The sequence below is a fragment of the Nuphar pumila genome, chromosome 5 (assembly GCF_984573655.1).
Source record: "Nuphar pumila chromosome 5, dmNupPumi1.hap1.1, whole genome shotgun sequence".
NCBI lineage: Eukaryota > Viridiplantae > Streptophyta > Magnoliopsida > Nymphaeales > Nymphaeaceae > Nuphar > Nuphar pumila.
Genome location: NC_143253.1, coordinates 130015314 through 130041765, shown reverse-complemented (window position 1 = coordinate 130041765; position 26452 = coordinate 130015314). Strand labels below are relative to the sequence as shown.

At 37.6% G+C, this 26452-nt stretch overlaps 2 protein-coding genes and 1 pseudogene across 3 annotated transcripts; 2 read left to right on the top strand and 1 right to left on the bottom strand.

The window, feature by feature from the left end:
- Window positions 1-4776: 4776 nt before the first annotated feature.
- LOC149838708 (putative disease resistance protein At5g66910) lies at window positions 4777-6608 on the top strand. Its single transcript, XM_090008301.1, has 2 exons — window positions 4777-5584; window positions 6193-6608. The coding sequence occupies exons 1-2, from the start codon at window positions 4918-4920 to the stop codon at window positions 6606-6608; spliced, it is 1083 nt and encodes a 360-aa protein (XP_089864427.1). The 5' UTR covers window positions 4777-4917.
- Window positions 6609-7342: 734 nt separating this feature from the next.
- Window positions 7343-8340, top strand: LOC149838707 (Leucine-rich repeat (LRR) family protein). The gene is made up of 2 exons (XM_090007770.1): window positions 7343-7414; window positions 7497-8340. The coding sequence occupies exon 2, from the start codon at window positions 7502-7504 to the stop codon at window positions 8315-8317; it is 816 nt and encodes a 271-aa protein (XP_089863896.1). The 5' UTR covers window positions 7343-7414; window positions 7497-7501; the 3' UTR covers window positions 8318-8340.
- Window positions 8341-19055: 10715 nt separating this feature from the next.
- Window positions 19056-24442, bottom strand: LOC149838706 (serine/threonine-protein kinase SRK2E-like; annotated as a pseudogene). Its single transcript, XR_016431982.1, has 9 exons — window positions 23958-24442; window positions 23143-23217; window positions 22968-23069; window positions 22836-22889; window positions 22647-22739; window positions 21064-21157; window positions 20051-20155; window positions 19859-19957; window positions 19056-19694 (listed from the first exon to the last, which is right to left on the bottom strand). The product of XR_016431982.1 is annotated as a serine/threonine-protein kinase SRK2E-like (transcript).
- Between the last annotated feature and the right edge of the window lie 2010 nt (window positions 24443-26452).

Genomic DNA, 26452 nt, shown 5'->3' with positions numbered 1-26452 from the left:
TCACCAAAGTGAAACAATAATGGCTCAATTATGCTTGTCTCAGAAAAGGTGAATAACAAGGGGTTTCACATTTACCTTTTCAATATGAATCTCGTATAGAGTGATTTATCTCTTACTTATACGGAGAATAGAACAGTCATTCTGAAGGTTGTCTATGAGAAGTGAGAGCGCTTAAAAAGATATCCATGAGAAGTGGGAGTGTTCGAATAATCTTAGCATCTTGCTTTTGCAATCGCGAGTGACTCAGAATATTTGAGGTGTCATCTATCACTGTAGGACAATCAAAAAAATTTTGAAAACCATTAGAACAAAAATTATTGATTTTATACGAGATTTTATCACACACTATATAGATTATAAGCTTCATTATGGATCTTGGTATAGTGGACTCTATTGAGAGACCATTAAAGATCTTTTGAGATAATGAAGCAGCTATGCCATTTTTAAATAACAACAAGAGCTTAACATTGTGTTGACACATGGAGTTAAAATATTTTATTGTTAAAGAAAGGGTTGAGAATCATCTGATATGTATTGATATAATTGGTACAAAGAAAATAACTGTGAATCCCCTTACTAATGGGCTAGCGCTGGGATTGTGTTCCCAAAATGTAAAGGGGATGGGTCTTTTTTTTTCCTTCTTATGTATGACAATACATTAATTGTATGTGATATCATTTGTGAAAATGAATGAATTCTCTATGGCATTGTATATTGTTGAATAAATGAATTCTCTATAGCATTGTGTATTGTTGATTTTGCATAAAGTATCTCTCATTTTGGTTAGAGGATAGCATAATAACAGTATTTAAATGATCAAAAAAATGGGTTAGAGACCAACCTATTCATAAAGGTAATTTTTACATGCTAAAGCATTGATAATGAATTGTATTGTAGTATATGAAAATATGGCATTTCATAAAGAGGTGTCCATCTTCATAACTCATATGATTCATTCTTGTGATACGGGATAGCATGTGAACCCATTAAAATTGAGATAATGGTATAGACCTCGATTTATAAAACTTTTAGTGTCTATGGGTCATGTGGAAGAATATTGGACATTTCGGGGTTTGGGTCCAATCCATATGTGACTCAATTTGACACTGCAGGTAGTGGGTTAGTGGCTAATAATGAGGAGTTAATAGCTTTAAGTGGGTGGAGGTTACGTGAATGTAGAGAGACCACATTCACGTAACTGCCCACTGCTCCCCTTGTAAAGGGAAAGAGGGTTGTACGTGTGATGAGTGCATTCAGCCCCTCTAACTCCCTACAGTGCCCACATACAGAATTTCTGGGTTCAGGGTCCTGCTCACTGTCGACCTAAAGCCTGGGCTCATCGTGGGCGTCGATCGATTGAGGAGAACGCCGAGCACCCGCATGTCGTTTCCATGGCACCTAAAGGTACGCAATTACCATCTCTAATTCGGTTTTGCGATATACGCCAACATATATATGATCTTTTAGAGAGCTGGCTGGAGCCTATCACTTTTGCAAGAGGTCTAGATATTATCTCCTTGTATTTGATGTCTTTGGTGTCATTCTCTGTATTCTGATCTTCATCCTTGGATTATGGATTAGATTTTGAAAACTTCATTCCTGACAATCCAGTGATGACATGTTTGTTTGTTTTATAAAAAAACAGGATGAGCAACTATGTAGGTTACACCAGCATTGTGACACCAAAGAACAGGTAGTGTCTGATATATGATTCCTTGCTCATGAAAAAGATATTGGACCCATATAAGCTTAGTTGTGGCATTAGCCATTGATCAATAATCGGCATCATAACTGGAGTGTGCCACTGTATTATGCTTTTTGGAGCTTCATGAAAGGATATTGAGACAAAAAAAATAACATAACCATTTGTTGACTTGATATCGTCAAGGCATCCAGCCCAATCTGCATCAGGCAAATAAGGTAAAACTGGAGGAGGATTTTATGAGAAGCCCAAAATGGATAGGATGCTTGACATTACCTAGGATTTCTTATGGCCAAAGGTAAGAGATTGCATAAATTGACAGGTTTTCTTGACGGCATATAATAAATCTGGAGGCGACAATATAAATTGGAGTGCACCCACTAAGCTGGAATACAGAGTGGGATCAAGAAAGTTGGATACAGATTTAGCTGAAAGAGTAACTGAACTTGATAATGGTATCAACAAGGGAAAGATTTTTACACGATTGATTGGGTGAGCACCATCTACATCCATGATCTTCACACCAGAAAAGATGATGTTTTCTATGTGAGTTCCACTATTTATAAACCACACCATTACAAGATTTTGGGATATCACATGCATATCAACTGATCCTTATAATATGAGATCATTTACGGAGCATTTTTACAAAAGGATATATCTGATCTTTTAGAGAGCTGTTGGAATCTATCATTTTGTCAGAGGTCTAGATATCATCTCCTTGCATTTGGTGTTATTCTCTGATCTTCAGCCTTGGATTATGGATTAGATTTTGGAAACCTCATTCTTGACCTGTCTTCCTTACCATTGGTGTCTCTTTCTTGACCTATCTTGCTTACCATTGGTGTCTCTTTTCAATATGCCCTCCATATTGAAGAGAAGTTGAAACAGGAAAAGGAGAAGCGGTTAGGCATCCCTAAAACTATCCAAATCCAAGTAGGTAAGACCCAACCAAAATCCAACTCAATTAAGTATCCAACAGAACCAGTCCCAAAACCTAAATAAAGATTTGGATCCAAAACCATGTGATGAATCCAAATCCATTTTATTGGATTCTACGAAACCCATTTTTAGAATCCATAGACAAACCCAACTTTTATCTAGAACCAAATCATTTAGGTCCAATTCATAGTGAGTCTTCCCATATCCTACCCAATGTCTAGATCAGATATCTCCGTACCTAAACCTAATTGGACTTAACCCATAGTAAACCCTCTCAAGCCATACCTTGTATCTGAATCCAAAAGCCTCTTGAACCTACTTTATCTAACCCAAATCTCATCCGAGAACAACCCAGTGGAGCTTCTTTATTTGGATCAAGCCTCCATTTGATTTGTTTGATCCAGATCTTTATAAGGGCTTAAAAGAAAACTATAGATGGCTTGGCAAGAGCATTCTCGGGTTTCTTACGCTTCTTAAAGGAGGCCGTGTTCGACACCTTCAACCTAAGGAACATGGCCATATTCACGTTGCATGTTGCAGATCCATAATTCGTAGAATATAAAGGAATTGGAAAAAGCACAAGCGCATCTACCAGACTCGAGAGCGAGTCTTCTCCAACCCGACGACAATAATGCAGGAGTGGAGCAAGATAGATCTATGCCCACATAATTAGATGGGTCACATTTTCTATTTCTTATTTATGTTTATTTATATTTGAAGTTTGGATCATCATGTTAGATCTACGTTATGATAGAATAAGATTTAGAAGATTTATCAAGATTAGGCAATGCTTATCAAATTAAGAAGTTGTAATTTGTTAGGATAGAAGTTCTCATCTACAAAAAGACGAAAGGCTTATGAGTTAGGAGATCATAGAATATCATTTAATTTTCGGTTTTATTGAAATTCCATTTAATTTCTCATGTTTGCTTCAATTTCTTGCATTTTCCCAAATATTCTTAGATAATTTAGCTTTTAGTTGTGTTCGGGTATTAAATCTGTAGAATGGCTACATCACACGTCTTGCTTACCATTGACTTCTCTAACATCTTCAGTATCAAATTACCTTTACCACCACCATCCACAATCTTCTCCAACATCAAAACCACTCGCAACTTTCATTCTTCAACACTAAAACCACAATCGCCACCAGCTTCATCATTTGCTAGATTATGTGTTTGGATGCTTAAACTTAGTTTTCAATCATGTTTTTCCTTTGTGGGTCGTGTTATGATCTATATATATCCCCACACCCAAGTTTTTTGAAACTGTCGTGTCGCACCCACATCTGCACCTGCACTTATGTGACAGCTCATTCTTCAACAGTACCATCATTGCTCATTGTTTACCATCATCACCACCACTGTTACCGCGCTTATGCCTCTCTTTTCATATCTTTCTTTTGCATTATGGTTTGAATAGTTTGTGATCCAAACAATCACTTATAAATAAAGTCAAGATTCTTTTCTAAAAAATGTATTTTCATTTATGTTTTTAAACAATAAATAAAAACACATCCAAACAGAGCATTACATGTTAAATCCTGTTTTCTCTTATGGCTTCTTTAGCTCTAGAAAGCATTTTACTTTATATATAAAAAGAAATAAATTAAGAAAGTGAGTTGCAATGCCTTTCTCGAGTAAGAAGAGAATCATGAGGCTTTGAACTTTGATTGGAGAGAGAAAAAGGACAGAGATAAATTAGAGCTTTGACAGTGTGGGCTTTTTCCTTTGTTTTAGCTTTTTCAATACCAAAACTCCATATTTTCCACCTTTTAATGGTTTGTGATGTATGATTCTATTGGTTTTGGATGGCAAGATGATTATGGTTCTAGCTCTTTTGAATTGATATATATCTGTTGCTAAATCCTTTTGTTACTTTTGCTCATGTTTGTAAGATTTGTTTAGTTTGGCCGAAATATTTAAATAACTTGATGAGTCAAGAATTCAAGATTCTTGTTACACTTATCAGCAGTTGTTTCTGTAAATTTGCTGGAGTGATTTTGTGTTTTTGTTGCCAAAATTCAGTCTTTTTCAATAAGACGATCGGAAGATACACAGGTAAGAAGACAGAGGGCTTCATCGATTCATACAGTTGAAAGATTGAAGCTCTTCTTTTCGTTGAAATTTGGTGAAATAATAGTGAGCACCAAGGTGGATGTGCCTAGACCAATTATCGGAGCTTAAAGACACGATTAGAGAAGCATTTCATTCAGTCATTATTACTCCATTGTGAAGTTACAGTTATTGCTCTGATCTAACGTCCATGCTGGAATGTCAGATTTACTTAGTGGAGCAGTAGTAGGTGCTGTGGTCGCAGATTTACTAAAAGCTGTTTTGGAGGAGAAGAATATTGTTATGGAATTTAAAGTGTACTTTGATCGGGTACAAAAAACTCTGGAATCCTTACAACTTAGAGTAGAGGAGGTTAGACAGTTAGATGAGGAACTAAGAGATAGCAAACTGGGAGATGATTCAACACTTCATAGACAACAGGACATGGCTCAACTATTACATATATTGAATAAAGGCAAGAAGTTGATCTATAAGTGTTCCAAGCTGCCCAAGTGGAAAATCTGGAAGAAGTACATATATACCAAGAAATTAATGAAGTTAGATGAACAGTTGCTAAGGTTTGCAAATATGAACATGCAAACTGAAATATTTGTGAATACCAAAAAGATTATGTTAGAAGCAAAGAAGTTGTACAAGGAATTGAGTAGCATGAGTATAGGATCCAATGTTCATGGTGGAATTATGGGTTACTCTAGTTATGCAATGCCTGAAGTTCCAAGTAAAATCGTTGGCCTGAGTGCCCCATTGGAAGAGTTAAAAATGGCCTTGTTCAGTGAAGATGTGTTTGTGCTTGGAGTATGCGGTCCTGGAGGATGCGGGAAGACGACCTTAGTGGCAAAGCTCTGTCAAGATGAGGCAGTTCAAGGTATGATTTCCATTTCTTTCCTCTGTTTTCAACTTTTCTCACACATGCATCCAATTGGAATGTCTTAGATACAAGTTATGTATGTATAAGCTGATAGCTTTCACATATATGTACATGTGCATGTGTGTGTGTGCATGCATGCACATAGTAGTAATGTGTGTCACCATTATACTAGTCAATTATAAAACAGTGGAAACATTGTTCTATCATTATGTGCTTCAGAAAATATGTAAACGGCATTATGAAGAAATGGAGATATAAAAATGAAAACCAAAATTATAAAAATTGGATATGGATCTAAGCTACCACCCCCCCTTTCCCTGTCAATTGAATAAATTCTCAAAAAAATTGAGCTTTTAGGTACTTATATAATGTTGAATTCGATCATTCTTATAAAGAATCTTGATCCTATGATTAGGTTGCTATGAGAAGAAATATCTGTTATACTCAAGAGTCCGTTTTCTTCTTTCTTCCTGCCAATGAAAGAGGAATATAATAGTTTGCCTCTGCAATTTATTGATACTGCTTGTTTTCCTTCAAATAAGGAAGCAAAAGTTGGACACTGAATGTCAGTGATGCTAATTGCTTTATTTGTTTTACATTTCTAGCCAAGTTTGCAAAGATTGTTTTTGTTACCGTATCAGACACTCCCAACTTGTTAGAGATCTATCAGAGACTATGGGCAAGGCTGGTCAATGCCAGTTATATTCCTTGTTTCCTAAATGAGAATGATGCAATTAATCAGCTGTCAGACAATCTAAACAAGCGAAAGCCAGAACCTGTCCTGGTGGTCCTAGATGATGTTTGGTCTGAATCAGTACTCCAGAAACTTCTGTTCAGAAACATTGGCTTAAAAACGCTTGTCACATCTAGAATCAATTTCAAACTACTTGATTTTGTTTACCCTTTAAAAATGCTGGGACCAAAAGAAGCCATGGACCTATTCTGTCACTCAGCTTTTACCCCCGATCAAGCCCTTGATAAACTGGACACTGAGTTGGTGGAGCAGTTGGAGCAGGTATGACTAGATAAAATATTCATGTAGTTTCTATATTTTTCTCTACATGCAAGCACTAAGTGTTAGTCATTAACGGATCAGTATATAGTTATACACCTACATGTATACCCATGAATCACTGTTTTATGAATCCAAGAACTTGAGACATTAGATGATATATTCAGTCTGTCGCATTGCAGATTGTGAAATGCTGCAAAGGTCTCCCATTGGCACTAAAAGTCATAGGAAGCTCACTGAGGCAGGAACCCGCAAGGAAATGGCATAAGACGGCACATATGCTTCTGCAAGGAAGCCAAATCTTTGGGGAGCACAAAGATCTCCTGGATTGCTTAAGCACCAGCTTAATTTCCTTGAATGAGGTACTTAAAGAGTGTTTCATGGACCTGGGTTCCTTTCCTGAAGATGAAAGGATACCTGCTAACTCTATCATTGACATGTGGGTTGAAATCCATGGCCTAAGTGAAGATGATGCTTATGTTGCTTTGCTTGAACTCGCCAGCAGAAACCTTGTCATGCTTGTTGAACGAACACAGTATGTATCTAGCTTTATATAGGATTGAAATTTGAATTCTCCTCTACTAAGCGTGATTGTCATTATCTCACCAGGAACGAGGCTGGAGATGCAGATGGAAGCTTTAGTGACCTCTTTGTTTTTCAGCATGATCTGATGAGAGAATTAGCCATCTATACCAGCCAGTTGAATGGTGGCCACGAACCGACAAGGCTTTTCATGTGCCCAAGAGATCTTCATAAAATTGGTCAGCAACAAAAAGGTCAAGCATCCCTAGCTCAGATTGTTTCTATACACAGTGGTAAGCATGAGTAACCTACACCTAATATTGTTGAGTTTTCAAATGAAAATAACAAATTATAGCTTTCTTGATGTCTATGCAGGTGAAATGGGTCCCTGGAATTGGTTTGATATGTTGTTCCCTCGTGCTGAAGTTTTGATCCTGAACTTCTCAGCTAAGTCATACTGCTTACCTCCATTTTTAGAGAAAATGGAAAATCTCAAGGTTTTGATTATTGCAAAACACAGCGTGCATCCTGCAGAGTTAAGTGGCTTGTCCTCATTAGGTTCTCTGAAGTATCTGCGAAGAATCAGGCTAGAGCGGATATCAGTCCCCATTCTTTCTACGTTTACAGGGCCATTGCCAAGCCTGCAGAAGCTAGTAATGGTACTTTGTGAGGTCAGTCAAGTTAGTGACTGGGATATACAGAACGTCTTTTCTATGTTGACAGAGCTAGAAATAGACTACTGCAATGGTTTGGAGACATTGCCTCCTGGAATATGCAATCTTACCAATCTGCAGAAACTGAGCGTGACAAACTGTCCTGATCTAATTGAGTTACCTGATAGAATAGGTACGTTAAGCAGATTAGAGGTCCTAAGGTTACACTCATGTACAAGTTTGGAAGGCCTGCCAGATTCATTATGTGAACTTGGAAGCCTGAGAATTTTAAATCTGGCTCACTGTTCAAACATTGAGAGCCTCCCCGACAACATTGGTGAACTGCAGCATTTGAAAAGAATTGATATGAGGTGGTGTTTAGGTCTGAGCGAACTACCTTCATCAGTAATGCAGATGGAAGGTCTTAAAGCAGTTGTATGTGATGAGGATACCGCTGGTTTATGGAAGCCGTTTGAGCATGCTCTCAGCAAAGTAAAGCTGCATGTGCCCAAAGAAGAAGTGAGCTTGAAATTTCTTGTCTAGTTATCTAGATTGCCATGTAAGTCTTAGTTGATTAGTGGATTAAAATTTGATTTTTTTGAGTATTTCAGAATAAAAAAAATTGTAATATTATTGAGAATATTGTTGTTACTTTTTTAATGTCTTCAATATGTAAAGAAGACAATATGTGACTATGATCTAAGGTAAATGTTATTGGATATGAATCTATTTCTAGAAGCATCAGGCAGGACAATCTTAAGATTCAACAACAGCTAATTAATATTTTATGATCAAGTAGATTGCTGCTTTTATTATGTTCTACACAATTATATTTTTTGCAGTTTCTTTGCATAAATGCATTTAATATTTTGCTTTAAACTTTACTAACATGACTATATACAAGGAAGAATTTGGTTTTCTCCTCACACCTTTCCTCTTTGCCCCATCTTTATGAAGGCATAATAGACAAGAAACTGGAACAAAGTCATACATAACTTTGGCCTTAACATCCATAGAGTTCCAACATCTACTTGGTGCTTCTTTCTTGTCCTTTCAGACTTCATATTTTCTTTGTATCTCATATAGGCTATACCCCTTTAATCAGAACCAATTGTCCTCACCTTGCCTTATCACATCCAACAAAAATTTCTCTTTTCTTTATAGGCATGTGCATTTTTAATGCATAAAGGCATCTATGTAACTGGAATAAATTGTGCTCTTTCATTCCACGTTTCCAACTTATTGCTCATTAATGAACAATTTATCCACATGCTACGATCTTCTTATTTCAGTTCAACCCAAGATTCTGCATGGAGCCAAAAAACATCTCTTGTTTACTGAAAAACATGGTTTGAGACAAATTATATATTGTTTTTCTTTTAAAATCAAAAGTTAATAAAACCCGGTCCGAATCACCGAGTTTACCCGTCGAGTCACGATTCAATAAAGAACGAGTCGAGTTCCGAGTCACTGGGTTATAAAACCTTGGTGTTACATGTTAGGAAATGATTTCAACTGGATAAGAGTATTTTGAGGTGTTCTGATCGATATATGTTACTGATAGAAATAAAGGTGATGTGTAATATTTCCCTTTTACTATGCATTATGTTTGTAATATATTCATTATAATGGGGTATTTTCATCCTTGTGTGGAAAGTACAGGTTTGATTGTGTTGGGGATTGTAGTTGTCCTTCATAAGTGCGTAGTTGTAACCAACCATGTGCTTGATAGGGATATTTTACTCTCTCTCTCTCTCTCTCTCTCTCTCTCTCTCTCTCTCTCTCTCTCTCTCTCTCTCTCTCATAGACCTTTAATAACATCAATATAAGCTAATAATAGTGTTCACATTATATGCAGTGGTGCTGCATGATGCAACGCTGCTGACAGCCACCCATCTTGGCATTTCTTGAGATGGGCGTGGTCTCCATATCGAGAAATGTCGAGATGGGTGGCTGTCAACGGCGGCAGTGGTGCTGCATCATACAGTGTCACTGCACAAAAAGTGTCCTCTTAAGAATATATGGAAACCTACAAAATGGTCACGGTGCTAAATGAAACATATTGGATTTCTGGTATTTTTTTGAAATTCTGACCATATAGATGTGATGTATATACTTGTTTTTATAGGAATCAGTTTTGGAGCATTTGATTCTGATGCATGGATTGGTTTTTATAAGGTTTCTGTTGAGAAACTATGTTTTGATGATACATGATATATATGATATGCTTTCATGAGATATGATAAATATGATATGCTTTCATATATGAAACTGGATATGTTATTTTATGACTGAACATGATGTGCTATGCATTTAACGAGTATTTGTTGCAGAAATATTTCATTGAAAAAGAGTGAAGACAACTTGATCAAGTGCAACTATGTGATGCAATCATACTTCTCTGAAGAAAAAGCTTGATGAGCCAAAGAGATGCATTAAAGATTATCCAAGAAGATCGGTTACTTCAAGATGAAGATTTTTTCTTTAGAGTCATATGTAACAGAACCTTCAGAAGCATGCATATTTCATATTAGGCCATATGCGTTAAAATCATACAAAGCTATTTATATTCAAAAAGTCAAGCTCTCATAAAAGATACGTTATTTACATTGTAGTATTTCAAAAACACCTTTTTGAAATAAATCATTGTACTTCCTACAAGCATTTATGAAAAAGACATTTTTGATAAGATATGTTAAGAATAGGTGGTTTAAGGTTAAACCTTCTTAGTTTGGAGGTTATTTGAATTATTTTCTTAATAAGGGACCTAGAGGTAATTTATTCTTTTGGCCTCTCTCTATTTAACACAGAGAGCAGCCCTAATGTGTTTAATGAGTTCTATTTTTCATACTGCTCTCTCTCTCTCTCTCTCTGCCTTGATTTCAGCATTTGCTTTCAGGGCTTCAACATGGTATCAAAGCCGTAGATCTCGGGAGTGTGATCGATCTACACAACACAGAAAAAAAATCAAATAAAACTGAAAGAGGTGGAAACAGGTGTGTCGATTCTTTTTTTTTTCTCTGATGACAGATCTTTGACACGATGAGTGTGGGTCCTTAAGATCTGCATATAAAAAAAAAATTGGTTGCTGAGAAAAAAAAAAACCCAACCAAAAATTTCTTGGTGTCGTGATCTCTATGCTTTTGCGTGCTCCTGTTATCGTGGGTTGTGAATCTGGTTGTCGAGTTCCCTGCTGAGTCGTGAAATGTTTTTCTTCCAGCTCTAACATGCTGTCATTTGTTGTGAATCTGGTTGTCGAGTTCCCTGCTGAGTCGTGAAATGCTTTCTTCCAGTTTTTCAGAACATGCTGTCATTTGTTGTGAATCTGGGTGTCGAGTTCTTCTCGGATATTATTTGTTTGTTCATTTTCAAAACATGAATATCAGCAGGCGTGATTTCTGCTGTGTCATGAGTTTTTCAGTCGTAGCATGAGTGCTGCGAAAACATATGTTAATAGCAACTTTTTTTGGAAGCAGCAGGCTGTGTCGTAGTATTGGCAGGCGTGATTCCTGCTGTGTCGTGAGCTTTTCAGTCGTAGCATGAGTGCTGCGAAAACAGATGTAAATAGCATTTTTTTTGGCAGCAGTAGGCTGTGTCGTAGTATTGGCTTGTGACAAGTTTCTTAATTAGAACTGCTGTTGTGTGGAAACATATGTTGCGTGATTCTATTGTTTGGGCCATATTGTAGCATTGGCTTGTGAAAAGTTGTTTTGCTGCTGCTGTGTGGACACATTTGTCACCTGTCAAGGCTTCTTTTCTGGTGTGACAGCTTGTGTAGTCGTGGACTTGCCTGACGTGGGGTTATAACACCTGTTGTTCACGTGAGTAAGTCTGGTTTTTTTTTGCTGAAATAGGATTCCATAATCAGTATGGGTGAATCTTCGAAATGTGACTCCAAAACTGAACATATTGGGGAATATAAGGCTTTTGCAAATCCCTTCTCGTATGGTTCCTCTGTAAGGTTGAATGAAACTAACTATTCCAGGTGGTCCCGAACTTTCATGATGTCTGTATCTGGACATCGTAGAAAATATATTTTATTAGAAGATGAACCTAATGAAAAGATTGAAAAATATGTTACTTGGGATGAAGATAATGACATAGTTATGTCATGGATCATGAATAGTGTCGAACCCCATATTGCCGATGGATTAATTTACTATCATACAGCCAAACAGATGTGGGATAATCTTCGAGATACGTACTCACAAGAGACTAATGTGAGTCGTATCCTGCAAGTCGAACAGGAGATATATAATTTGCAGCAGGGAGATCAAACATTGGCCCAATATTATGCCTCTGTCAAGGCTGTGTTTGAAAGGCTCAATGCTCACATGCCTCTTTGTTGCTCGAAGCAAAAGGATCATCAAGAACAAACTATGGTTGCTCGGTTTCTCATAGGTCTCTCCTCAGAATTTTATGTTGCAAAAGTTCAAATGTTGACTGGATCAGATGTACCTACTCTTGTTGAGGCATACAATCGTCTGAGTAGACTTGCGATCTCTCTTCCACAATCTCAGCCTGTGACTCAGTCATCTGATCTGGTTTTGGGCGTGGAAATATTCAGAATATCAGAGGACGAGGTCGTGGACGAGGTATGAGAGGCAGAGGAAAACTTCAATGTACATTCTGTGGAAAATATGGACATTTAGAAGATCGTTGCTGGGATAAGCATGGTCGGCCAACCTCTTATTCATCAAAGTCTTATGCTCCTAAAGCAAATGTTACTACTCTCGAGGCAACAAAGGCACAGAAAAATATCTCTGCAAGTGAAAGTAGTATCACCCTTAGTCGTGCTGAATATGATGAGTTGGTAGCTCTTCGACCTTTGAGTTCCACCCCTTCTGTAGCTGGTGTTGCCTATTCAACCGGAAATCATCTTCATCCGACTGACAGTAAGTGAATTATTGACTCTGGTGCATCCAGACATTTGTGTGGAAATTCACATGTTTTTTCAAATGTAAAGGATATTAAGGCTCAGCTTGGAGTCTTATTAGTCGATGGGAGCTCCTCCCCGGTTGTTGGTCAGGGAAATATTTCTATATCTTCCTCACTACAGTTGAAAAATGCTCTTCATGCTCCAAACTTTCCTTAAAGTTTACTCTCTGTTAGTTGCCTTATAAAAGAACAAAACTGTAGAGTAATATTTGATCCAATGGGTTGTCATTTTCAGGATTTGCTGACAGGGAAGAAGATTGGTGGAGGCTATGAAGAAAATAGAATTTACTACCTACATCATCCAATGGGTATTGTTCATGCTGCAGTGGAACATTCATTCAGTCATGTTCAGTGGCATCGTCGTCTTGGTCATCCTTCATTGTCAAAGTTTCGGTCAGTCTTTCCTCAGATTCCTTCCACCACATCTTTTCAGTGTGAAGCGTGTCAGCTGGGCAAGCATCATTGTAGTTCATTCCCTTCGAGTCAGAGTCAGTCTAGTAATAAAGTCTTTGAACTTCTTCATGCAGATGTATGGGGTCCTAGTAAGATTTCCTACTAGGACTCAGTGTCGATACTATCTAGTTATTGTTGATGATTTCTCTAAGTTGTCATGGGTGTTTTTAATGAAGGAACGATCTGAAGTTCCAAGTATTCTCCAATCTTTAATTCTTGAAATAAAAACTCAGTTTGAATCTATTGTCAAGATTGTTCGCACTGATAATGCTCTCGAGTTTAAATCAAAAGGTCTATTACAATTTTACCAAGATAATGGCATCCAACCCCAAACTTCCTGTGCCTATTCATCTCAACAAAATGGGGTGGTTGAGCGAAAACATTGTCACCTGCTTGATGTTGCCAGGACCATTATGATTTAATCCAATGTTCCTGCATTATACTGGGGTGATGCGATTACAACTGTTTGCTATCTGATCAACCGCATGCCTTCATCTTCTGTGGGTGATCAAATTCCAATTCATATCCTAAAACCCAATACCCCCCTCTTCTCCCTCTCGCCCAAAGTATTTGGATGTGTTTGTTTTGTACACAAACTTGGCCCTGACCGTGATAAATTAGTTGCTCAAGCTATAAAATGCATATTTATAGTATCCCAAAAATCAAAAGGGATATCGATGTTATGATCCTACTTCTTGTCGAGAGTATGTCAGTGCGGATGTCTCTTTCTTGGAATCCACTCCATATTACTCTAGTACCGGTTCCACGCTAAAGGTTGATCCAGCTGAGTCTTGTCCATTACCTATACCTCATTTTCCTTTGGAATTCATGCCCTCATTCCCGAACCAACCTTCATCCTCTTCCAAATTTCATAATCCTCCATTGGTATATGTGCGTAGAGATCCACCTCCGCAAGTGCCTTCATCTTCTTCTTCCCCTGAGGTAAGTTCTACTGACAATAGTGATCTTCATGATGATGATAACAGGCCTATTGCTCTACGAAAGGGGACACGACAATGTACCTTATATCCCATATCTCATTTTGTCTCCGATGCCAGAATTGGAAATCAGATGAAATCTTTTATTTTAGCCTTATCTGCTGAAACTATTCTTCTGAACTATCAGCAGGCAGAGCTTGATACTCGCTGGAAGCTGGCTATGCAAGAAGAAATGGATGCTTTAATATCTCAGCATACATGGGATCTAGTTGATTCCCCAGCAGATGCTGACATTGTTGGATGTAAATGGGTATATACAATAAAGTATAAATCTGATGGTTCCATTGAACGATATAAGACCAAATTAGTAGCAAAAGGGTATACTCAGACATATGGTATTGATTTCTTTGAAACCTTTTCTCATGTTGCACGGATGGGTGTCATTTGTCTTGTTCTCTCAGTAGTTGTTCAGCATGGTTGGAGCTTGTACCAATTAGATGTGAAAAATGCATTTCTATATGGGGATCTATCTGAGACCGTTTGCATGCAACAACCTCCAGGATTTGAGGTTGAGGGGGAGTGTCAGAAGGTGTGTAGATTGAGGAAGGCGATTTATGGCCTGAAACAAAGTCCTTGTGCATGGTTTCAAAAGTTGTTTGAAGTGATGTCACGCTTTGGCTTTAATAGGTCAGCAGCAGATCATACACTATTTATCAAGAAAACTGGCTCTGGCATAGTTGTTATGGTGGTATATGTGGATGACATCATTCTTACAGGAGATGATGAGAAAGCTATTGAAGCCACAAAGGCTCATCTTCAAAAACACTTTGTTACAAAAGACCTTGGTTCACTCAGGTATTTTCTGGGTATAGAAGTTGCCAAGAGCTGTGAAAGGATGGTGTTGTCTCAACGGAAGTATGTTCTTGACTTATTAAAGGAAACGGAAATGTTGGGAGCTAAACCAGCAAATATTCCCATGGACTATAAAGTTCAGTTGTTTGAAGAAGGGTCAAAACCGGTTGATAGCAAAAGCTATCGCTCCCTTGTAGGGAAGCTACTGTATGTAACTGTGACCAGGCTGGATATTGCTTTAGCAGTAAGCAAAGTTAGTCAGTTTATGGACAAACCGACTGAGGTACACTGGAATACAGCCATTATGATTCTCAGATATCTAAAATCTTCTCCTGGAAAGGGGTTATTGTTCAGGAAAGGTGGAACTCTAGAGATAGTGGCCTATTCTGATGCTGACTATGCAAGATCTGTAGTGGATAGAAAATCTACCACAGGATTTTGTGTGTTTCTGGGATACAACTTGATTTCTTGGAGAAGTAAGAAACAAAATGTGGTTTCTAGGTCGAGTGCAGAATCAGAATACCGGGCTATGGCCTAAACAACTGCGGAATTGATGTGGGTTCGTACTGATCTTCATGACCTTCAGGTGAAGGTTTTCTCTCCTATGACCATGATGTGTGATAACAAGGCTGCAACATATATAGTGAACAATCTTGTCTTTCATGAGAGAACGAAGCACATTGAGGTGGATTGCCACTATGTAAGAGATATGGTTCAAGATGGACATATCACTACCAGATATCTAAAGTCGGAAGATCAAGTTGCAGATATGTTTACAAAACCCCTTGCTAGACCAAATTTCTCAAAATGTTGTGACAAGCTGAGCATGATTGATATCTATGCTCCAGCTTGAGGGGGAGTGTTGAGAATAGGTGGTTTAAGGTTAAACCTTCTTAGTTTGGAGGTTATTTGAATTATTTTCTTAATAAGGGACCTAGAGGTAATTTATTCTTTTGGCCTCTCTCTATTTAACATAAAGAGCAACCCTAATGTGTTTAATGAGTTCTATTTTTCATACTGCTCTCTCTCTCTCTCTCTCTCTCTCTCTCTCTCTCTCTCTCTCTCTCTCTCTCGGTTTCATCATTTGCTTTCAGGGCTTCAACAAGATATAATAGCTCATGATTTCAAAAACATTAATTATACTTTCTACAAGTATTTATGAAAAAAGCAACTTGAAAAGATATAAAAGCTCATGATTTCAAAAGTATTTATGTAAGAAAAAGACAAAATGCATTGGTTCATAATACTCGTTCATTTTGAATTGACGATTTGAGAAAATAAATATTATTTTATACACAACTACTTATTGTTGAACAAGACAATTAATTTCGGAAATGACCATTTATTTATTTAATACTAAAATTCGCACTAAAAAAGTGACGACTTATATTTGAAGTCATCATTCTTTTTGTAAGCATTAAATGGCAATTCAAAAGCATTTACTCAAGAAATGACCATTTATAAAATAAAGTACTAAACAAGCGTTTATTGTACTTACATACATTTAAACAAAGAAGTGACGATTTGTAATAAAATAATTAATATACTACAAATAATTTAATTGAGCAAAGACAAATTACAATATAAATTACATTTCTAAATACTTCAACGTTTAATGTACTACAAAACATTTATTTTGAGAAAAGACCCATTATAAATTAAATCTCATTTTTAATTTCAACAACGTATAGTGTACCTCAAATATTTAAATTTAGAAATGACGACTTGAAGAAAGTATCATTATTTAATACACCAAACATTTATTACTTAACAATTCTTTAATTTATGGAATGACGACTTTTTGAAAAAGCAAATTATAGTACACATATCATTTTACACCTTTTTCCAAAAAAGTTGTTTTTGAGATGACCTTACATCTCACATCACAAAAGGACAAATATTTCAAAGCATTTCAAAAAAAAAAAAGACAACGACTAGTTTTTTAAGACCTATATATACAGACAAACAATATTTCAATATAACACACAAGTGAGCTTTCAAAGAGAAAAATTTCTACTCGACACACTGAAAAAGAGCTTAGAAAAAGAAAGAAAAAGACAAGAAAAACTCTCTGATAAAAGAATCAAGTGTGTGAAGAAAAAGAAAAAGAACATTATGTTCTCCTGAAAGATTATTCTGCCTATTTTTCAAAAGAGAGAACATTCTGAGAGAATCTTCATACGTGCATTTATACTCTGCATATCATTCTGAAGGTTCTATAGGAAAGTGTTGTAACTTTATGTTTACTGTTGTTTCCCTTCTCTGTTGAGAGAAGTAGACCTCTGAGGAAAAGGGTGTTTTCCTTCTCCGTTGAGAGAAGTAGACCTCTGACGAAGAGGGTGTTGTACTATTTATCCCATAACACGAATTTTATAGTGAAAGGCTCAAGTGTTTTACTTGGGGACTGGATGTAGGTCAGTAACTCGGCCGAACCAGTATAAATCATGTGTTTATTATGTTGTGCCTTATTGTCTTATTTTTTATTTTATCGATCTGCATCGTATTTCACTATTAACCCCCCCTCTAGTGGAATTTCAGTTTCAAGAATCATTGACTTACGATTTTCATAAATTTTTTAGGCTTCAAATACCATTTTTTCATCCAAGTATCAATTTCTTGTAAATCTGTCATGCTGGACACATCTATAGGGTCAGAATTTCGAAAAGAAAACATCAAAAATCTAATATCATGTTTCATTTAACATGCCTATTTTGTAGGTTTTCATTTCCCTATATATATATATATATTGGACATTCCCTTTGCTGCCTCAAACACTCATCTTCTATCTTCCTCTTTCTATATTCTTTTGCTTTCGGTAACCATTCTTCTTGATTCTTCTTGTGGAGGATATGGCATCCTGACGCAATTTTGATAGTTAATGCCAATGGGTAGTCTACTCCTAGTTTCTCTAGTTATCAGAGAGAGAGAGAGAGAGAGAGAGTTTATTGCGTTTGATGGTCGGGCTAATGGTCTTTGCTGCCCATGCACTGCCGGAAAAATCGAACCCTGCTCTAACTTGCAAACCTCTTTCTTTGATCCAAACTTAGATAGAGAGAATACATCCCTTTATGCACAATCAGACTGCCCTGAGACCCATCTGCAATTACAAAAGTCAAACAGAGAAAATCCAGATGCCTTATGTTGAAGTGGTTTCGGTGATACTTTAACAAAATTAGACCATTAAGGCCACATACTTTCTCAATAGACGGGTAGAGATGTTAAACAGGACCTAAAAATGTTGGTGTGGAGCATGTTTCATACCTGGATATAAATATTTATTTTTGGCAGATTCAACTTTGCGATAAGTTGGCAAAGGGTCGCAGGGAAGCATATTTTTTTGATAAGCTTGAAAGGTATTTTTGTAATGTTATCCCAACTCCTTTTAGGATCAAACTACAACACTTATAGTTTCCTTGTATCCAGACGCACTAATAGATTCCATGTAAAATTAATACTCCTATTTAAAGAGGCATCTTCCTCTATATTGTATATCTCAATCGAATAAAGAAGGTCTCTTCTCGTGGAACCACGTAAAATCCTTGTTTTTGTGTGTTATTTTTCCTTTTACTTTTTCGTGTTTGTTTCGATCCATCGGTAGGTTGAAGCAGGGTTCCCTAACAAAAATTTCACACAATTCTCAGTAAAAACTATTATGCTCAACCACGGAGGTGGTATCCCATGTGGTAAGCAGGGTCCTGTGCCAAGCTGAAGGCCCAGGTTCAAATCCCTCTGCCACATGGGGCTTAAGAGTTATCTGGTAGGGATCTGCCTAAACACAGCTTGCCTTTCAGGAAAAAAAAACTATTATGCTCAATCCGCCTTTGGTTTACACCTTGCCCGTCCTCCTTGCTTGAACTCTGCTAAACCAAGTAATGGCACAGGGTTCCTGTTATGCTTCCAACCATGAGCGGGGCAGAGGAGAATGCAGGGATGTTTGATGATCATATATCGGATCACAAGAAAACCATTTGAATTATGGATCACAAGAAACCATTTGCTGGCTCATATGATAACTCATTCATTAGAGACAGGATTTACAAAGATCCTACAAAGTTAATGCCAAATTATCCACAAATATATAACCAAACATTATGTTACTAGAACGGTAAAGCTACAGAATACTTTTAACAACAGATATAGAATACAATGCCAGGGCAATTGTCATCTGGCCAGTCTAAACATAATTAACAGTTGCAGTTGGGGCTGTTGACAGCCATTCCAAATGTACCAAACAGCCCCTTGGGTACAAGAATATACACGCATCAAGTGAACCAGAAAGGTATAGAATACACTGAAGAACTACCACCGCTCTCTAGACCTTGATCTAAACACTTAAAAGAGTCCAGAAGAGCATTATCACTGATAGCAGTTTCTGCTAATCTGATGATTCCTAAGGCATAATCTGAACACAAAATAAATATTTAGGCCAGCACCATTGGTAAAATTAACAAAAATCACATAGCATAGATTATCTCCCCGCTGCTGTCAACATCAAGGTCCAGATCAGAGTCCAGGTCATCAATATCATCATCATCTAGGTCAATAGATCCTGGCAGGAACCGACTCATACATGAACCAGCAGGAGGGATTGTAGCTTCTGATATTATCCACATAATCTCATCCTCGCTCTGCATCGGTTGATCCGGCTCCTCAAAATTCATTGTGTTTTCTTGTGTGAGATCTGTTGGAAGATTCTTCAAAAACCATTCATGCTTCTGGATCTCGGGGATCGTAATTCTCTGTAACATGAAAGGAATTTAGTTGTTCCAAAGCAAACAATAAGTGAAAGTTAGAACCACCTCTGCAGCCTAAGTCTATAAGTGGAAGATAAAACTAATATCGAGAACCACTTCAGAAGGGGAAGGCAGGGGTTTGCAGAAAGGATGCCAGATATTTTACTAACCATAGCTGGATTGGGGACAAAAATCCTTGAGATTAGGTGCTGGCACTCTGGAGAGATGTGAACATGCTTCGGAATAGAGTACTGCACATTTACAATTCGCTGCCAGAAATAACAAAACAGTCGAGTCGATTAATGTTATCCAATGGTAGCTTGTGAGATGCTGCAGCAAAAAGAGGTCATCTGAGTAATAACCTGTATAGTCTTCTTAAAATTTTTTGGTTCTGCAGGATCCTCAAAAGGGTATGCACCCACTAGCATGACATATAGTGTTACTCCGCAAGACCACACATCAGCAATCTGCATCAGATCAGAATGAATTAGAAAAATAATAAATAGCATGTCCTGTGGTCCTAGCAAAATCACAGGTTTGGAAACATGAGATCCAGAGAGATAATATGTTGAAACCACTGTCACCGATATCACCAATATTTTGAAAATATCACGATATTATCGGCTATTTCAAGGCAGCAGATAATAGCGGGAATATTTCGTGATATTTTCAAAATAGCGCGATATTTTTTCAGAATTTTTTTTTATTTTAAGTTTTCATTACTATTTTTTTGTTTCTTTTATATTTTAAAACCTTTAAAACATGTTTCTTTATAATTTTGAAAGAAAAATAATGCAAAACTTATTATTTTCTTAGTTTTTTTGTTGTTATTTATATTTTTTTCAAAATTTTAAACTCCCAAGATTTATCAACTTTTGAAAATCTCTCCAAGAAATACCCTCGCTGAGAAATTACCTTTAACGATAAGGTGACTATGGTTGAAACACAGTAAAGCACTTGGAACTAGGGGTGCCTCTTGTTTTCCATAATATATTTTACATTTAGAATGTTTTCGTTTAAAAATTCACATTCAGAGAAAACATGTTGATAAACAAAGGAAAGCACAGAGTAGACACATGATACTTGTGAATGATCAACATCAGAAAAACAAACCATGCAAATAGATTGCCAGATAAGAACTAAAGATATTTATGTAACATATTCTTCAAACAGAATACACAATATTAAACAACCTAAATGTACAAGGCACTAACACAATACATAAGTTGACAATTAGCAAAGCTTGTCAGATAAATTGTGCCAAAGCCACAATAACAATAATAGTAGCAACAGTAGCAGAAGCAGTGGTAGCAATAATAATGTGTTTCTGTTATTTGTACTTCTACAAACTGCCCTACAGATATGCTTAGATTACCTTCCCATCATATTCCTTGTTGAGTAGTAGTTCTGGTGCAATGTACGCAAGGGGTGCCAACAGTAGACTTTGGCTGTGAGTGCAGCACAGATGACTGAAAGAATTCAAAAAACAACCTGGTTTTAAAGTGACGAAGAATTGAAATCACATAGAATCTTGAGCATCACAAAATTCTACAGCATTTAATACTAACAAAAAATTGTATTTTCACAACAGGGAGATTCCTAACATTATTAATAAGGCAGATATTGTGATCCCTGGGATAGCAGGATTTTGAATGGTGACAAGGGTGAAGCCACCAACAACAACAACTACAACAACAACTACGCCTTCATCCCAAAACAATTGGGGTCAGCGATAAGAACCAAAAAAGAAAATCATTTTGGGTCTTCCACATGAATCCTTTTCCTCCAATCATTTCTATCCAATGCCATGTCCTCGGTGAGGTTCAAAGCATTCATATCCTTTCCGATCATCTCCATCCAAGTCTTCCTAGGCCTACCCCGACCTCTTTTAACTAATCTATTTTCCCATTTCTCCAACCTTCTAACTGGAGCATCATTAGGCCTTCGCCGAATATGTCCAAACCACCGTAAACGATTCTCTCGCATCTTATTTTCAATGGGTGCAACACCTACCTTCTTACGTATCTCCTCGTTCCGAATCTTATCTCTTATTGTATTTTCACACATCCATCTAAGCATCCGCATCTCAGCTACACTCATTTTTTGAATATGATGTCTCTTGGCAGCCCAACATTCTGTACCATATAGTAAAGCGGGTCTAATAGTCGTCCTATAAAACTTTCCCTTCAACCGCAATGGCATTCTACGATCGCACAGCACTCCAGTTGCACTTTTCCATTTCATCCACCCAACCTTTATCCTATGATTTACATCTCCATCAATTTCTCCATACTTTTGAATGATGGATCCCAAATATTTGAAATAATCATTCACCGGTATTTCTTGCTCATCAAGCTTCACTACACTCCCATCCCTACTTCGTTGCTTACTAAACCGACATTCCATATATTCAGTCTTACTCTTACTCAACTTAAAACCTCTAGCTTCCAATGTCTGTCTCCATAATTCTAACTTAGCATTAACCCCAGCTCTAGACTCATCAATCAAAACAATATCATCAGCAAACAACATACACCACGGTACATTTTCTTGAATTGATCTCGTAAGCTCATCCATCACTATCGCAAATAGGAAAGGGCTTAAAGCAGATCCTTGATGTAACCCAACCGTTATCGGAAAATTGGTTGTCACCCCTCCACAAGTGCGGACATTGGTTACTACTCCTTCATACATATCTTTAATTATACTAATGTACTTGAGAGAAACACCTGAATCAAAATTTGAAGCCACCAAAATCAAAATTTGAAAGAGGATACCATATGCTACCCAAATACACAATAATGCATATGCCTGAAGAGGCATAAACAAGGGCAAGTAATGTGTGTATATATTCATACATGAAACCATTCTCGGGCAAACGTGTTAAAAACAAAATTTCCTACGTATATGTGCCAACCATATAATCCAGGCATTGCACAACCTGACCATCATTTTTACCTTTGAATAGCCAAAGTCACAGATCTTCAGCCGAGGAGCTGGACTCCCATCTAAAAGTGTGTTTTCAAGCTTTAGGTCTCGGTGACAAACTTGCTTCGTGATAAAGCAAGCAAAAATTTGCATCATCAGTAACAACAACAAAATATGAGTGTTTGACAAGAATAGCACTCAAAAGAATGCACCAAGTACCATAGAGTGACAGTAACTAACGCCCGAGATTAGTTGTTGAAAGAAGAAGTGCGCCTGCACAGACAACAGGATTTAACACTGCAAGAATGAAGAGCTGGAAGAACAAGAGAAATCAAACGTATTTCAACCAACCTCATCCTCGCTGAAGAGTCCTCCATTACAAATACGCTCAAACAGCTCCCCACCAGCTGCATACTCCATAACAATCGCCAAATGCGTTGGTGTCAATATAACCTATACACACACACACAGGTCAGCACAATTCCTTCCAAAGAAAACGTAGGAATCCACACTGACTCAAACAAACCTCTTTGAACCTAACGATGTTGGGATGCCTCAATGACCTATGATTTATAATTTCCCTCCGCACATTTTCATCAATCTGTTACAGAAAAACAGATCATAATAAGATCCCAAAAGAGAGTGCTTTCTGAAAAATAAAGAAAAAAATAAGTGAAACAACCAAAACGCAAGCACAGAATTTTGTATTAATCTGTGAAAGGAAAACAATCAGTTTTTCTATGACCCTAAGTTAAAACCCTGAACATCCTTTTGACATAAAAAAAGGCTCAAAATCATCCAGAGCAGAGCAGTTCCCTACAATATATGAGATCAAAACTTCAACCTTGCAACTGATGATGGAAAAAACGTATTCGTTACAAATCTAGTAACTAACTTACAATCAATCCAGCGGAAAAGGCAAGCTGGAAAAAAAAAGATACAACATATAAGCGAAGATCAAATGCAACGCATCAAAAAACTCAAAACCATAAATAATTGATAAGAAATGAGAAATTAACCGAGTAACTAACCAGTTTCCAACAATATATGAGTTCAAAAACTTCAATCTCTCAATGATGATAACGAAACTATCGAGTAACTAACTCGCAAGCAAACCAGCGGAAAAGAAAAGCTAAAAAAGGGTCAACTTTAAGCAAAGATCAAAGACAAGATATCCACCAACTCAAACCCATAAAAATCGATAAGAACTGAGAAGTTCTCCAAGTAAACGGACCAGACTCCACGAAACTCAATCCTAAAATTCCAGATACTTCGAACAACGAAAGAAAAAGAAAAATTTGCAGGCTAAGAAAAGAAAGAAACTAAATCAGAAAGAGAGACCTTCTCGCCGCGCTCGATATACTTCACCGCCACGAGTTCCTTCGTCTGCTTGTCCCGCATCAGCCTCGCGACGCCGAAATTCCCCGAGCCGATGTCCCGGACGAGCTCGTACCGATCGCTATCGTGCATTATCGGCATATCCATTCCGTGTCCAACGGGAACCGCAGGCCGATCCGTGTCGCCGGAGGCCGGGAGGAGGAAACGCCACTCGCCGGAACTCCCTTCACATTCTCCAGCAGATTACGCCGGGAAACCAGCCAGAAGTTCCGATTCCGGCCGAGGGAAAGAGGGAAGAAAAAGGAGAGGACGAAGACGGAGGAAGGGAAAAGGAACGGTCGGATCAAATCCAATCCGTGAATTTCCCACCTGTGAAAACGATATTTCCCTCTGATTTAGGGCAAAGAAAAGTAAGGTTTCGGGAGAAAAAAAAAAGAGAGAGGAAGAGAGTCCCACTCGTGAACTCCTTTAGCGAGCAGAGAACTCAACCAGAGAGAGATTCGGATTTCTTATACTAAATTCTCGAACGGGAATATGATACTATATATGTATCTATTTACCGCCGATTGAACACATCTTGTGGTGCCACGTCATCATTTTTACGGGTTCTACCGGTTGTTGCCAGTGGACCAACCTGCCCGGGAAGGAAGTTGCGGGCAGAAAACTTTGCATGGATATTTCACTTTGTCTCAAGTGACACTTTCATCCTACCTGTCTTCGGTGTGAAATTTTGGATTACATTGGGTATTTATGTAATTTTATGATAAACGGTTATACTTAATTTTTCACGCACCAATTGTCTGTCTTCACTGTAGTTGACTCCAATTGGGCATTGTTTTAAATTAATGCTACGTTTATTGCAGTAAATTGTCTCTCTTTAGTTTTCCTAACATTTATTATTATTTAATTATTTTCAAATAAAAAGCTGGGGTTAGGCAGACCCCTCACCAGTTATACAACCATACCATTTGGGGTTCGAACTTGCAACGTCCCAACACTTGATTCTCATGAGTCGCTCTCATATCAGACATAAGGGAACTTTTGCAAGCAAGTGATTGTTGCCCCCAATAGGGGTTAGTATAGTGGGGTGGCCAAGCCTTGGCTGCTAGATGGGCAGTTAAGGTTCGATTCTCATGGGCATCGCTTTTCTGAGCAAGCCAATGCGTAGCCTAAGTCCTTGGGGGCAGAAGTCCTAGTCTCTAAGTTTTATGCTGCTGGCACAACAACCGTAGGTATGGCAGGCTGAGCCAGCCCGACCAGAGCGGGTGTGGTTTATTCGAGTTACTACAAATGCAAAAAAAAATAGTGAAAGAAGCTGTTCAATTGTCGCTGCTAAAACCATTTGATTTGTATGCTTCTTATCATCGTTTTTTTGTTTCCTGTTCTGTCATTAATCTGAAAAACGCTATTCTAAAGACTACAAAACACTTTGTCTTTTCAGAATTCATTGACACTGAGATTAAATCCCCTCAAAATAACCCAAAACATCGAAACCCTAAAAAAAACGATCTTTTTTTGGTTTTATATAAAACTATTTAACATGCTTTACGTGTCTGAATTTTATTTTTGAAACTGTTAATTGTTGTCTTTTTCTGTCCCTTTTTAGTTAAAATGTCATATTCTCAAACCGCTTTGAAATCCTTCCAAAAAGATTCAATCGAGTCCATGCGTCTTGTAAAATGACCGTTTTAACTACCGAGTTCGATAGTTTGGCTTGCTGGCCCTAGCAGGACCTAGAATTTTGCCCTTTTGCGGAAACCACCAACATGGTTGCAAATATCGGCAATTTTTTTAATTTCTCTTAAAAAATACATCATCCGTATTTTTTCTGTTTTTATTATTTGTATTAGGAGAAACCTCCCCAGATGCAGTCATGCTGGCTCTCTTTTTTGAATGAAGAGCATTTTTGTCATTTTCTCAAACCATCGCTTTATGAGAAGAATAGCAAGAAAGAGTACTTAAGTCTTTGCAATCACACCAGACTTCAATGCTAAGTGATGTCAACATACACGGGAATACGAGCCCCATGTGATTGTATATGTGGTGCTCATTCAGACCCTCGAACACTCAGTCGTTTGGGTGGTTATATCATATACTTTATCCTATGGAAGGATGTCCTCTCATAGCTCAAGTAGGGGAGTGAACAGGTCGGTTTGGTTTGGAATCAGGTAGAACCAGACTTGATCAAATTTTTTAGTATGATATCAGGTCTGAACCAGGGTCTAATCCGGTCTACTGCAAGAAAAATCACATCCAAACCCAATAAGAACTACATGAACGAGACTCGGACCATACCTAGTAAAATAATTTTTTTATTTTTTTTACGTTGAAAATTTGTGGGTCTTAATCAGAACATCGGGCTCAGGTCTGGTATAAAATTTCACAAACTATACTCGGGTTCATGTATTAATTGAACGGACCCATGTCTTAATCGGTTGTTCTTATTTGTCACCTAGGAATGGCAATGGACTGGGGAGGGGGCAGAGGACAAGGACTCC